Genomic DNA, 15,406 nt, shown 5'->3' on the forward strand with positions numbered 1-15,406 from the left:
ATATACATGTATTGAAGGAATTTGCATATATTGAAGGTATTTGGTAGGCTGGACGCAAAAGTACATCTTATCAATTCCTTTCCTAAGGGAACTGAATTCTCTAAGGAGGGAACTGAAAAAATTCATGTGAAAACTTACCTTTTGGATTAGAACAAATAAATGGTTGAGCTGATCAGAGCTAAACTTCACAGCAGCTGCAGCAATAATGGTATGTATGTTTTCTATCACAGTGGAGGATTGTCCTGACTGAAAAGATGGAAAACACAAGAAAGGGAGTCTTTATCCCAAATGAGATCAAGAAAAATCTTCATATAAGCATTGCCCTGCTATTCACTAATGACAAAGAGTAACGGGTTATGACATGTCAGAAACACAAGGTAAGAGTAACTGTGTCTGCTCCCCATTTCACTGACATAGAGGCCTTTGGAAGTAATTCTAAATCCTTTGGAAGTAATTCTAAAGCAGAAAAGACCAAGTTAATCTGCCATTATTATACCAGCTTCAAGATGCTGCAGTGGCACATACCACTGTAAGGTATGGTGCCAGGAACACAGATATGACCATTTTTATTTCTTGGTTAAGTTCATGTGTGGGGTGCTCCATCTCTGACACTCTTTAAGGCTTTACTCAAAAGCAAGCAATACAAAATCTCCTCCCACACTGATGGGAGCACCATGGTAACAACAGCCAGAAGAACAAAAGTGAGCTAGAATTATACTTCAGCTCTACCAAGCTTGCAAAACTTGCTGCCATGCCTGCATATACCACAGACCTGACAGAGTCAAGTGAGTTTAGTTTAAAACTTCAACATTTGCACAGAGAAGAAACCCATTTCCTGCAGCACATTATGGCTCTGGTCAAAATTTCCATGTGGTGTTTGCATTAAGCAGTCAAACCACCTTTCCTATACAGCAGTAAGTTGAATACACATAAAGTGAATATGAAAAGATGACTTGTCAGTCAATTCTATGTACGTACAGGGAGTTAAACAGGAATTCGTGAGCCTACTCTTTAAAGGCACACTGTGAGTTGCATTCAAATGCATACCTCCAGTCATAAAAATTAACATCCTTAGGCACGGTCTTTGGTCTAGACAAACACTCTAGCACCTGTTTCAGGCTTAAAACATCTTATTCCAAGTCAAGTGTTTTCACAGCCCTTTAACACTTGTTGCAAAGAACTGAAGTTCATTGTAAGATTTAACAGCTGTATTACATGAAATTGTCAGAACACTTGATTTTAAATGGTAAAGGAAGAAGCAGAAGAAAGCCTTTGCATTAATTGTACTGTTAACATCTCAACACCTCCACTTCGCAGTAGATGCATATATTATCAGCTAAAAAAATCCCACCATTAGAATGTTTGCTTTTGTAAGACAGTCTAAAAACACCTGCCTAGTCTTGGTTGCTCACCTGAATTCTCCAGATTTTTGTGAGCTCATCTAGAGATAATTTACTGCCCAGCAGTTCAATAATTCCCTTTATACGATCACAGTATTGTGCTTGGTCTATATTACCTATGAAACAAAGAAAGGTAAATAAGTTAATAGATTTAAAACAGTATTAGAGTCATTAAAAGCCTAAAAATAAATAAGTTATTTTAAAAGGGAGAAGAACAAAGCTCTACCTTCACTGGAAAATTCTCTCTCTACTGTTACAAAGAAATTTATCAGTCCAAAGAAAAAGAACAAGGCTCCTTCTATTTTTATTTTGCCTCACTTCATATATCTATAGCAGTTCACACCTACAGGACATTACTACTTGGAAAAAAAAATGCCCTCTTTTTCTATTTCCTAGAGCCTAACAATATATAAAGATAAACTGAGAACAAAAAACCCAGGTACAGCACAAGACATCTGCAGATGTCAAATAGAGAACTAGATGATGGTAGCAGAATTTGCAGGGTTTTCCTTACTCCAATTTGAAGATGACAAAAACCTTCAACTCCTTTGTTAATTAAGATGCACTGAAAGGGACAAATGAAATTGTTAAATACACTCAAAGCTCAGGCTGAAAGTCTTCATGAAAGTGCTTACCTTCTAGAGCAATGGACAGGACAGAGTTTTCTACCAGCCAGTTTAGTAACCGGTCTGTATCTATTGCATTCTTCACCGACTTGGATACAGTGCTGTCTTCTATTAATTTTGTTACCTAAAAATTGCAAAATGGGAGATTCTAACAATGATTCCCATAGGTGTTCCATATGCACACAAGGAAATCTATTCAAAAGGCTCACTGTGAAGCTTAAGTGTGAATCCTGACATATTTTGAGCACAGGTGTTTGAGCTTTTTTGGTTGGTTGGTGTCTTATTGTGTGGTTTGGATTTTTTACCTTGTGTGTGTGTGTGTTTGGCTTTGTTTTCTAATAAGCTGTTTAAAGACAATCTGCTATCCAGAAACACCTCCTTGTCATCAGCCTCTGATGCAGCAGATCCTTATTCACATTCTGACACGGAAAAGGTATATTTCTGCAAGGTATAATTCTACAGATATACCAGAAGTAGGTTATTTCAGGCTTCTGCATCTTACACTCAAATCAGTGTCCTATTTTTTTATACAATGCAGGGTCCTCACTCCAGGGAGAAAGAGTACCTTTCTGCTAAAGCCTTCAAAAGCTGCACTTTTAGAACTTCACCAAGGATACACAGCATTTATGATAAGAATCAAACAGCAATGAGGTTCAACGTCTCAATTTTCCCATAAATGAAAGCACAAAAGAGGGACTCTAAAACACCTTACAATGGCTGCACGCTAAACCAATGCATTTTTTGGGGGACAATTAAATCATACAAATTCTTGAAGGAAGAGATGAATGAACAACACTACACTTAAACCACAACTGCCATCCAAAAGAAACTGTTTTCTTCTACTTTGATACAAGATTTTAGCACAAAGAGCTCTGGTCCATAAACCCCAGCTCCTAGGTGCTCCCACAGTGTTCATGTACCATTTCATTTTTTAGGGTTGTGGTTTCAATGGCTTCTTAACCCACCCCACCTCACACATGCACAGACAACCCCCCCCCCAAAAAAAAAAAGCAAACCTACTTCTTTGAGGGAATTCATTTTTGCACTGAAGTGAGGAGATTTTAGCATGCGCAACAGAATGTCCAGCCGTAAGTCATCCACCGCCGTTACCAAATCGGGTTGGAAGCGCATACACAGCAGTTTGATACCAGACAAGAGCTCAGGGATACTGACTAGTCTCTATTTAAAACAAAACACAAAAAGGATAAATAGAGGCAGTGCTATTTTTGCTATTCTGTTCCAGACTTCAATGATTGACAAAGAGGAGGTTTAATGACCCCATGCAGACCATTAAATCTATGAAATGCAGTACCATGTACATCTGAAAGTATAACTTGTACGCTAGAAACCTAAAGACAACAAAAGCTTTGGTTGAATTGGACTTTCTTGCTGCAGATCTGGTATGCTAGATTGCTCCTATGTAGTTACACCACTATGCAGACTTTACAATTTACAATTAACAATTTAAGTCTAAGTAAAAAGTCAGCACTTGAAAACTTAATAGACCTGAATGCCAAATTCAGGGTAACACAGGAAGTAGTCACAAGTTACATGGACATAAAATATCAGCAGTTGCTGAATTCTCAGAAGCAAACAGCTAATGTAACACTCAAAGTCTTATAACTTGTGTGCATACAACAGACTGCAAGATAATAAGCACTTTCAATCCGTTACAGAACTGAGCTGGATAGCTTGCTGCAGAAGTGGACCAACAAAACATACTTGATAGTAACAGAGGTAAAATACTTTAAGGGTTGTAACATGAGGTATTTATGGAAAAGGGAACTGAATGGAATTGGGTAGATGTCTTTTGTTCTGTGCCATTCAGAATTCAGAACAGGCGGTATTTCTGCTTACGAAAATAAAGCTATTGTTCTAGTCTACATTGCCAAGACACACAGTAAGTTCTTCTTAAATATTAAATGTATAAAACATTACCTTGTCTTTCAAGTCCTTCTCTTCTACATTCTGCACATACTTAATCATTTTATGAATGACGGGATCCAGCATGGGCTAAAGAATGTGAGAAAAGGCATGACAATCATTTTGTGTTTCCTGCAATCAATCACAATACTCAAAAGATCTGGCTTCAGCAAAATGAAATACTTAGCTGAAAGCTGACAATTATCTTAGACAGAAAGCAACACCTACAACATACATAAAACCTGGCTATGTCCAGAAAAAGAAGCAATTAAGAAGCCATTTCAGACCACTGTAATATGGGTTTGCAAAAAAAAGGTGGACAGATCAACCTTTCTAAAGGTATATTAGAGGCACATGCCTCTCTGACTCCCAGTGGCTTCTAAACTACCTCCCCTTCAAATAAAGCCCTTCAGTCACTTATTAAATCAGTACTTTTTGTTAGTGAGCACAGGTGTGAAGCCTGGAGTACATCTGCATGTTCAAATACATCATGGTGACTTTTTCATAGAATCATAGGATAGTTAGGGTTGGAAAGGACCTTAAGATCACCCAGTTCCACCCCCCTGCTGTGGGCAGGGACACCTCACACTAAACCATGTCACCCAAGGCCTCGTCCAACCTGGCCTTGAACACTGCCAGGGACGGAGCATTCACAACCTCCCTGGGCAACCCATTCCAGTGCCTCACCATCCTAAGAGGAAAGAATTTCCTCCTTATATCCAATCTAAACTTCCCCTGTTTAAGTTTCAACCCATTACCCCTTGTCCTATCACTACAGTCCCTAATGAAGAGTCCCTCTCCAGCATCCCTATAGGCCCCCTTCAGATACTGGAAGGCTGCTAGGAGGTCTCTTCTCCAGGTTGAACAGCCCCAACTTCCTCAGCCTGTCTTCATATGGGAGGTGCTCCAGTCCCCTGATCATCCTCGTGGCCTCCTCTGGACTTGTTCCAACAGTTCCATGTCCTTTTTATGTTGAGGACACCAGAACTGCACACAATACTCCAGGTGAGGCCTCACAAGAGCAGAGTAGAGGGGCAGGATCACCTCCTTCGACCTGCTGGTCAGGCTCCTTTCGACGTAGCCCAGGATACGGTTGGTTTCTGGGCTGCGAGCGCACACTGAAGCCGGCTCATGTTCATTTTCTCATTGACCAACACCCCCAAGTCCTTCTCTGCAGGGCTGCTCTGAATCTCTTCTCTGCCCAACCTGTAGCTGTGCCTGGGATTGCTCCAATCCCCTGTATTACCAGTTTCCCAGTGTAAACTCTCATATCCATGTGCTTGATCTCAGCCATAAAATTAAAACTAAACCCAAAATTCATCCATCAGGCTAAATTCCTTTCCCATGTGCTTTACACTGATGAAGTTTTACTAATGGCAGAGGCAAAGCTTCTCACTGTTGCAGATGTAGATACATGACTACAGATCACTGTGCTTAGAAAATGAATCTGAACACTATAGGCATCCTCTATCCGTCATCCTCAGGATGCTCAAAATGGTTCTTGCACTTCATGCAATGCGACTTGAAGGCTTTTTGAACTAGTCATCAGTTTCACACCAAAACAGTTGTAAACTGATTTTCAGTCCTCTGATAACTCATAACAAAGATATTTTACCTGTACTACAGAAGAGTTGAGGTATTCTGCACAAACTCCAAATGGCTGAACTAATGCAGAGATTGCCTGAAAAAAAATTACAAGTATTTAGGTGCACATATAGGAGACCTTTTCAGAGACAGTGATCCAGAACAAAAGGCAAATTAAGGTCAATAAGTATCATTTATCTCAGACAACAGTTTCCAGTCATTTGCTACAAATTCATTTTGGTGGGCAAATCCTTTACAACAACACATGGCTCAGGAAACAGATTTACTCTATAGCATGCAGTATGTATTGTATATCTGTGCCTGAAATAAAAAAATGCCTTCCCAGTTTTCACTAATCTTGGTCCTCTCACCATTCTGTTCAGTCTGCTCTGTCTGATCCTGTTTCAGTCACAGAAATAAACAGATTGAAAAGGACACATCACATTTTGGTTGCTCTCTACAGCAATAAGAAGTGTGAATCCAAGCCTTAAGGTTAAAGCCATACAGCAGATTTCTTTCCCAAAAACATTAAGTGGGAAAAAGCTTTTGTAAATGTGTCAGATACATGTCAAGATCTCTTCCATGCATGATTTTCAAGTGATATTTATCACCAAGAAATTAAACATATAAAGGCATTTGTTTGTCAATAAATAACACCAAAATTTGCTTCTTCTCACACTGGATCAAGAGTTGTGAAATGGAGTGTGCACCACTGCAATCAAAGGCCTGAATTGAGTGATGCTGACCCAAGACTTCCTCCCTAAGCAAGCAGTTATTAATGGGTCAACAAAGTCAAAGTTCCTATTGCAGGATTGGGACTTAAATAGAGTTGCCTTATTCTGCTGTCAGGCTCACGTATAAATATATATTTATATATATCTCTTTATAAAGCAGCAAATATCAGTATCCCAAGAAAAGAAGTTGAATTATCACCAAATGGTACTTGACTGAAAGCAGACTGATTTTATACTGTGGGACAAAATTCTAAATGACATCTTTTCCCTTAAGCTCCTTGCTCTTCAAAGCTTGAAAGATTCTGAAGTCTCTTGAATATAGGTTAGAAAGCTAAAAAATGAACCAGTTAGGCTTTGTCACCAAAAATAGTTTAGCTCTGCTGAGCCAGTCAGTTTTTAGACACAGCTCTTGAACAGTTGCTCAGGATTAGACAGTGTCTGTCTTCCTAAGGATTTTTTTTTCCTTTAACAATGATTTCTATAATAAATGACAGAAGTCAATTCACTTGAAGCTAAATGCAGCTACAGCTGAATTAAACAGAAAACCAGGGACAAGCTGGTGAATGTACAACGAAACTAGATTGACTGATGTCCAACTAGAAGGCTGACTGTTAGCCAGAGGTACACTAACCCCTCCTCTTTTCTGTGGTATCTCAAAAGCTCTTGTGTCAGGATTCTTATGCACCACCTCATTTAACTTCCAGTCTGACAGCAGTTCTCCAGGGCTCTGTGGGAGTGTTGCTCTGGTACCAAACCAAAGGTAAGAGCACTGCCAAAAGGCACATTTCTAATTCTACATGAATGTGTAATGGAAAGGAAGACGTCTTGTGACAGCAGATTAACTTACCCCAAGTTCAATATCTTCTGAATTCAGTTTGGACTGAATTGCTGAAAATCCACCCAACTCTGCAAACTGAAATAAAATCACCAGTATTATGTCAGTGAACTACAGTATCTTATCTTTAAAATCAGCTATTACAGGAAATATGGGATTGACAGTTCCTGGGATGCCAGCAAGTATTCTTTACTGTGAAGCATTACATTCAACATAAGCTTTATGTTCCCATGGGAATTAGAAGCACACTAGGGAATGCAATGCAGTTATACCCAGTACCAGTTCAAACAACAAGCTAGAAACTCTGTTTTGGTTAAAAATGGACATAGGGAAGAAAGCCAGACAACATACAGCAACTGGCCTGGCATGTTTGACTTGGAAACAGCACTGCAGCCTAAGCTGAGCTCTCAACTTCCTCTAGTCACAGCTATTGTGTTAGGTGAGGTGCTCAAGGGAGAAAGCAGCAACTCAACAAGATGTATTTAGCAAGGCTCCTTCTCTATATGTAGAAAGGATAAAAAAAACTTCTTTTTTCGTGGTTGTCAGAAAAGTGAAGAGTGAAAAAACAAACTGGGGGGAGAAGAAATTACCTCTGAAAGAGCACTGAATTCATGTGACAAATTACAGGTCTCAGTTTACATTTACCTACCCTGTTTACCAGATCCACCAGCCAGCCATGAGGTTCCTTGAACAATTAAAACATTAACAAATTAGTAGCTGAAACATCAACGCTACACATTTGTCTTCCGAAACAGAGATTTGGACAGATGTATTCAGCCCACTAACACCTCAAATACATGCACTATGATTTCAAAGAAACCAGCAATGTGTTTGAAACAGCTCCTTTACCAAGCGTGTAGCTGCAGCTCTGGCTAGTTCTCATTAGCATTATCCTTTTTTGGACTCTGCTTGACATCACTGACCACATGCTGTGGCAACAGTACACACTGTGGCTGCTGACTCACATCAACTATATTTATAGCACATTAGCAGCGTGGAGCATTACTAAAGGACCTTTCCCAGAGCAGCAGTGGTAGAATTTTCTTTCTATGGACACAAACTTGTTTCCTGAAGGAGAGTTCAACTCCACTGATGCTTTTTTAGCACCCACCCATCTGGAACAACTGCGACAAGACAGTGCAAACCTCAAGAACTGCCACCTCGATAGTGTGTCTGACTTGAGGATATCCTATCCTTGCTTGTCAGAAAAGCACAAATTCTCTGCTAGAACTGTACACTTTGGAGTTACCCTGGTCATTTCACACTCAACAGCCAAACAGATGTCAGTTCTTTGATACAACGGATCTACCCATCTGATTGTTGTGCTACTTTAGACATGAAAGTACACCAATTTCTAAATCCAGCCTCTAAGAGAGAACTGGGACAATTTAAGAGGACAAATACATTGCTACAGACCAACATAATCTGAAGATCTACTTGCTATAATTCTTGGTGACACATTTAAGCTTTCTTATGTTATAAATACCAACTAATCAAACAACCTTTCCTGAAACAAACACATCTAACTTAAAAACAGGTCGTGGCCATACTTACCTTCTGAAAAGTGGATATGGGTGAGACAGCATGCATGTTCCCCTCCCCAAAGACTTCCGCCCAGTTTCTCTGGCACACCTTCATACGGTTCTTGAAATGATATTCATTGTCGGGGTTAAATGCCTTGAAAGAAAAGCCCATGGCAATGAACAGCATGGCTTATGCCAGTCTCAAAGAATATCTTGATACTATCTGACTTCTGCAGTTGTGTATTCTCCTGACTGACAGTTAAAGATCTAGCAAAACAATCAAGTTTAACAGGAGACCCCTGATCCTGCCTCTTGGTTCTGACTGTGTAAAGCATCCTGAAGCTTCCACTCTATGGAAAATATTCAATACACATGAGCCAGGGATCTGTAAAAGGGGGAGATGAACTCAAAGTACCAGTTTTAAAAACAAACAGTGAAGTGACAGAGTGACAGCACTTCCAGTATCTGAAGGGGGCCTACAAGGATGCTGGGGAGTCACTCTTCATTAGGGACTCTAGTGACAAGTGGGAATGGGTTTACACTTAAAACAGGGGAAGTTTAGGTTGGATATAAGGAAGAAGTTCTTTACTGTGAGTGTGGTGAGGCACTGGAATGAGTTGCCCAAAGAACATGTAAATGCCCCATCCCTGGTGGTGTTCAAGGCCAGGCTGGACAGAGCCTTGGGTGACATGGTTTAGTGTGAGGTGTCCCTGCCCATGGCAGGGAGGGATGGAACTGGATGATCTTAAGGTCCTTTCCAACTCAAACCATTCTATGATTCTACGACAGTAGATGTTATTTTTCTTTTCAAGAGCGTTGGTTTAAGGAGTTTTGAACAGCACTCACCCCTTTATAAATTGCATACTGGATGTTAAAAATCTGCAGCAAGCAATGGCTGCAGGTTTTAAGACAATACACTAAAAGTTAAATAGTTAGAAAAAGCATCAGCAGCATAAATATGAAATGATAAATATCCAAATAGTGGAAATGGCATCAGAGAGCCAAATACCATTGTAAGTACACCGAGAAGGCCCACAGGAATAGGATCTTGTTTTACTCTTTCTGCAACCAGGTCCACTAGCAGCATAAGCATGTTGTATATTCCTTCATGGATTTCTGTTCCCCATTTGTGAACAGCACTGGATGTCAACAACTAAGAAGAAGATAAAAAAGAAGTCATTTTTTGAAGTTTGAGCACAATCACAAAACAGAAGAAATTTATCAGCCCCCAACCCCAGAGACTGTTTTCAGAGCAAATGTTTCCTTAGCGTGTACTACTCACAGTCTGGTGTGGTTTTCAGATGCTCTAATGGCTTAAGAGTTAATAAAATCTGTAATTTCCTTGAAGAACACCTTAAATCACAGTTTATGACAGAAAATAAAATGTGTCAAACTGTTTTCCATTTCCACGCGCTAGTAAAGACTGTAACCTTTGCAAAGAACAACTAATATGGAAGTAATTTGTTTGCAGATTGAACATGCAACTATTAAATCTTCAAGGAGACGTGCCACAAAGCTGCACTGATTCAGCTATAATAACCATTTACCAAGTCACACTTTCTGAGCAGTTTCTATTGGAAAACAAAGAACATGTACCATGAAGAGAGAGGTATTTAATGCTGCCTTCACACTTACTGCAACATGCTCTTTATGGCTGGTCTAATGTGGCTGTTTATAAAGGACATTAAGCTTCCAGCTGCAAAGTTAATTTAATTCCTGCTAGCTGTGTCAGAATATAAGCAGTTAAAAAGCTTAATACTTCAGATACAATTACTCTTTGTACCATTAGTAGAGTTTCTTGCAAGTTTTTCAGCAAACTGTAATTCAGCACATTCTGAACTTGGATTTCTACAATCCTTCTGGAGGAACAATCTATATTTCAGTGTAGTTTAGTTAATATGCAAAAAAGTGAGTTAAAAGCATTGTATGTAAGGTTATTATTCTAACAGGCAAATAGGAAAAGAATTTTTCCCTTAAATGCCTATCTTCCTTAAACATATTTTCAGCATTTTAAGATTATGACTGAGTAAGTTTATAAAGGTGTACATATGTTTCTATATATATGGTCTAAAAATTGGGCAAGAAATTATGGCAGTATCCAAAGTGAATGGAATAGTGGGAAGTAAATTAGTTAGGGGGGCTCTGCAGAGAAAATTCACAGCAAGGCAGAGAAGAAAAGCCACAGGGGCACATCAGGCATTAAGCACTGAGGGGAAAGACAAATTCTAAACAGAAGGTGAAAGGAGGTAAGAAAGAATCTGGCAACCCTCCAAAGAAGGAGCAGAAAGAACAAAGTTAAAGGAAATCTGATTTCGACTTGCCTCTAATGTATCCAAGGGTATTTAAATCTGTCTTTAGGCTCTGCAAATTACTGTAGAGCTCCTAATTTTAAAAAGGACAAAACAAACGAAAAGCCAACACAAGCTATGTGCAGAACTGGAACTCTCTGTGACTGCTGTCTAGGAAAGTAATTTGAGCGTGATTTTAATCTAAGAACATACTCACTACTTACCATAGTTTCTGATATCTTGATTATAAGCCACTATTTCAGCCATGAACAATGCAAAGAAACACTGAATTGGTCTACTCTATCTATTTACCTTTTTAAATGCTTCAGGCATGCATCTGTCCATAAATCTCTTGCAATTCTCATCAGAATCAGAAAGACCTTTACAGAAAGGAGAATGCTTTTTAAAAGTATAATATATATATACATACACACACACATATATTAAAGATTACCTTAAGGAGTTCATTGCAAGTTCTTAGGAACACCAATCAAACCCAGCAGTAATAAATATGCTGTTGTTCATTCATAACTGACTTTATCAGCCACAAAAAAGTGGGACTTAAAAGAACTTGGCTTTAGAAACAAGTTTTATAATGTTATACCTTTTACAATGTCAAGCATCAGTACCAGATGTACTTCTCCCAAGTTTACAATTTGTACTAATTTCAGATCATTGCTGATGCTTCACAGTCTCCAGGCAAACCAAAATCTAAGCACAGCCTTTTGACACATATGAGAACCAAAGAAGCAAACCAGAACTACCTAGCAACTTCCATTCTTCCAACAGATTATAACATCCCTTTAGTCTGCTATCAGGCATGATGGAAAAACTGTCTTGCAGTCATTATATACCAGTTGTTGGGCATGATGCCTCCATAACTAACACTTGTAACTCCAGCCAAAGTACTGAATACAGAGAAGCCACATTCAGGTCTAATGCAGTATAAGCATTTCACTAGGGAAAAACAACCAGTTACACAAGCGTGGTACAGCACGGATTTAGATGACAGCTTGTTTTTACGACTGGAAAATAACCAGCACAAAGGGAAAAAGAGACAGTAATTCAGCTCTGGAAAACAGTAATTCCTACAATCATTAGAACATAAAGAAACATGTGCTCCACTTCTTTCAAAAGCCTAAGCAAACAAATCACTTTGGAGAAAAAGAAACCAATGTTCATTGGGTAGAACAGTTCACTGTTAACCACAGAGATGTGATCATTCTGCAGGGTGCCAAGTAAACAACTGTGGGATTAATATGAAAGACATAACTGCTCCCTATGCTGACTGTGAAATCCTTTGAACAGATAGTCTACACGCGTAGGAAGAGGACTTACCTAGTCTTGCCAGGTAGGTGGATGCAATCAGGCACTTGCCTAGAGACTCCTCCCGCTTATAGGGTATGGACCAGTGATCTGTTAGAACTCTGCTCTCCAGTTCATACAAGTTTGTTGTTGGAAACTCAATACCTTCACCAGAGCAATTCCCATTTTCATCATTTTTCTGTGAATAAAAAGGAAGTTCACGTGAAACAATTTAATCGCTCTCCCTATCCTAGATGCTTTAAAGGATGTAGTTGCTTCAGCAAAAGCAACTGTGCTTTTAACAAGCATGCCAAATTTGCAACAGCCCTGAGGCTGCTTGTGTTTTTCAAGTAGAACTAAAGATTTCAATGTTAATTAAAGGGATTTCATACCTTTATGTATTTAATGTAGGTGATAGCTACTGTGTTTACATAACTAATTGCTAACCAGTTTCTATTTAGGTGGCAAATCTTGATCCTCAGCATATCAGATCCTAGAGCCCAGTGATAAGTACTTCCAGTCCCTGTGAGACTCTAGAGTACAAGCCTTGATCTTCGGAGATCTGCATATTAATCCTCTGTTCAACAACTGCTGTAGAATATGGAATAGCTTGTTCTAAAGGAAGACAATTTCATCACCCTCTCACCCCATCGCATTAAGAAACATAAGTCAGAATCCAGTACATCAAGATTCTTTTTACTACCCGATTACTGAAAGAATAATTTACATCTCAAATACAGTTTTCTAACAAGGAAACTCCAATTGTCCTTCTCCTAAGTCAAACTACGTTACTGGAAAACGCTTTGGAAGGCAGAGGGGAAAAAGCAAGCAGATGCCTGCAGCTAAGCTTTACTGGTTTCTTTGCTAGCGCCACTGAACAGCAGCTATTTCTGCGTACAGGCAGAACCCAGAATTAGCCCCATGTTCTTTGCTCAGTGCCACATGAGGTAACTGCCTCAGCTGAAAAGAGCAGACAAGTTATCCATTTATTTCCTTTTGTTTATTTTTTAACCTCACGCAGACGCTTGCTACCCAAGGTGTCAAATGGTTCACATGGCCTCGTTTTGCCTGCCTTCAGAAGAGCTGACAACTCAAGCAGGAGAAAGGACAGAACGGCTGGATCAGGCCTGGCAGCAACCAGGAACAACTGTCAGAGACACAGTTAAAAAACAGAAGCACAGTGATGGTAGCAAGATTGCCCTGAGAGAGAAGCCAGGGACGTGCTGGAGCAAGTCCAGAGGAGGCCACGAGGGTGATCAAGGGCTGGAGCACCTCCTGTATGAGGACAGGCTGAGAAAGTTGGGGCTGTTCAGCCTGGAGAAGTGAAGCTGTGCGGAGACCTCATAGCAGCCTTCCAGTATCTGAAGGGGGCCTATAGGGATGCTGCAGAAGAACTCTTCATTAGGGACTGTAGTGACAGGACAAGGGGTAACGGGTTAAAACTTAAACAGGGGAAGTTTAGATTGGATGTAAGGAAGAAGTTCTTTACTGTAAGGGTGGTGAGGCACTGGAATGGGTTGCTCAGAGAAGTAGTAAATGCTCCATCCCTGGCAGTGTTCAAGGCCACGTTGGACAGAACCTTGGGTGACATGGTTTAGTGTGAGGCATCTCTGCCCATGGCAGTGGGGGTGGAACTGGATGTTCTTATGGTCCTTTCTAACCCAAACCATTCTTTGATTCTATGTAGGGAGGAAGGACAAGCAGGAAATAATGCTCAAGAGTGAAAAAAAAACCCAAACAGGCAGTGTCAAGAAAGTGAATAGAACAAACAGAAAGGAGTAAAGCAAAAAGAAAGGACTGAACTCAGGAGAACATGATATACAAAGAATGAAATTGGTGAATGCAGACAAGTGTGCTTCCAGCTCTCTCACTGCACTTGCTCTTTGTAGGATCAGACCCGCTTATTGAAAAGTAAATGTGTCACATTCACTTTCATAATGGTTCAAAGATATTAAACCAAGGAAGCAGCAATTGCATAGAGCTTACCCTTTAAAGTTCAGTGGTGCGGGTGACGATAGCACACAGTGGCTGGACTTACTAACAGGTTCTGGAGAGCAGCAGTAAAATTTATAGCAATGGAACACAAAATAGTGCTCAGGAAAATAAACAACAGGTCAGTGCTTGGGAAGTAACGTGCCACCTTTCCCAATCCTCTGCTAAACATTCTGTCCTAAGTCTGTCATTACGGGAAGTTGTACTTTAACAGACCTGAGTATCAGCTTCTGAAACCGCAGTCAGCTGATCCAGTACTGTGCATAGAAGCCTAATGTCATTCAGGCTTAGCAAATCGTGCCCTGTTTAAACACTTTGAAGTTCTGGAGAAGAAATATTTGATGGTTTAAATGAAAAAGCACTGGAAGTGCTTAAAAGCAAAAGTTTTCGAGGAACTACCCTGTTGTTTTGATTAACTAAACAATAGTTATGTTTACAGCTTTTGTAAAGAGCACCCATCCGGAACACAAAACCATTTCCTGCAGAAATTAGATATGCAGTTATAAAGAAAGCCCTTACAGTGACAGTGTAGGATACAATGATGACACTTACAAAGGTAGACTGAATATAATATAAACCCCAATTACAAGATGTTCAGCAATTTTGGTTCTCCTTAGACCTGCAGTAAAGGACAGCAACATTTCAACAAATGATTACTGGAGGAAAGCGTCCCCGTTAAGTAATAACATTACTAACCAGTAATAGCAATGGATATATTTTAAGAGGTGCAATCTAATATCAGTGCAGACCTTCAACTGTTGCTGAAAAACTTAACCTGTTGCTCTGCTTCCCCAGCTGCATCTAAGCACTGTTGCTCTTTATCTCTTTCCACACAAGTGATTGCCAGTGGCTGTAGTACGGAAACTCATGAGGAAAGAGTGAAATGAGGCATGCTCTTCACTGTATATTCAGGTTCCAGAAATAGGGGCATCATCATGAACTGTGCTAAGGACACATCTGGCCTACTGCTGCACTGAGTCTACAAACAATGTAATGAAAAGATGTTTTTTTACACAAGAAATAACGTGTGAGATAACTGAATACTGCTCTAACAACAATAGGAGCTATTTGCATTGAAGGAGCACATCTTTGGCACATTCTGCTACTAATAGGCGACAAGTCTTCTTGCTTCTCTGTGTTCAGCTACTAAAAACCCTCCCCAGCAACTATGAAGTTTAATTATTTCTTAATTTTAG

The 15,406-nt window shown here is 39.8% G+C and overlaps 1 protein-coding gene across 2 annotated transcripts in view; it reads right to left on the reverse strand.

Annotated features, from left to right (window-relative positions):
• The window catches only part of USP24 (ubiquitin specific peptidase 24), a 66,886-nt gene that overhangs the window by 41,431 nt on the left and 10,049 nt on the right, over window positions 1-15,406 (reverse strand). For both annotated transcript variants that reach the window (XM_057409250.1, XM_057409249.1), the window contains exons 2-13: window positions 12,252-12,417; window positions 11,226-11,293; window positions 9,635-9,778; window positions 8,657-8,779; window positions 7,752-7,787; window positions 7,115-7,180; window positions 5,565-5,630; window positions 3,965-4,039; window positions 3,047-3,205; window positions 2,036-2,150; window positions 1,413-1,516; window positions 139-246 (exon numbers count right to left, since the gene is read on the reverse strand). In XM_057409250.1, coding sequence (XP_057265233.1) covers window positions 139-246; window positions 1,413-1,516; window positions 2,036-2,150; window positions 3,047-3,205; window positions 3,965-4,039; window positions 5,565-5,630; window positions 7,115-7,180; window positions 7,752-7,787; window positions 8,657-8,779; window positions 9,635-9,778; window positions 11,226-11,293; window positions 12,252-12,417 — 1,230 coding nt within the window. The remainder of the gene's footprint in view (window positions 1-138; window positions 247-1,412; window positions 1,517-2,035; window positions 2,151-3,046; window positions 3,206-3,964; window positions 4,040-5,564; window positions 5,631-7,114; window positions 7,181-7,751; window positions 7,788-8,656; window positions 8,780-9,634; window positions 9,779-11,225; window positions 11,294-12,251; window positions 12,418-15,406) is intronic.

The sequence above is a fragment of the Pezoporus wallicus genome, unplaced genomic scaffold (assembly GCF_028554395.1).
Source record: "Pezoporus wallicus isolate ANWC-B61680 ecotype Strahan unplaced genomic scaffold, APGP_CSIRO_Pwel_v1 contig_8108, whole genome shotgun sequence".
NCBI classification, from domain to species: Eukaryota; Metazoa; Chordata; class Aves; order Psittaciformes; family Psittacidae; genus Pezoporus; species Pezoporus wallicus.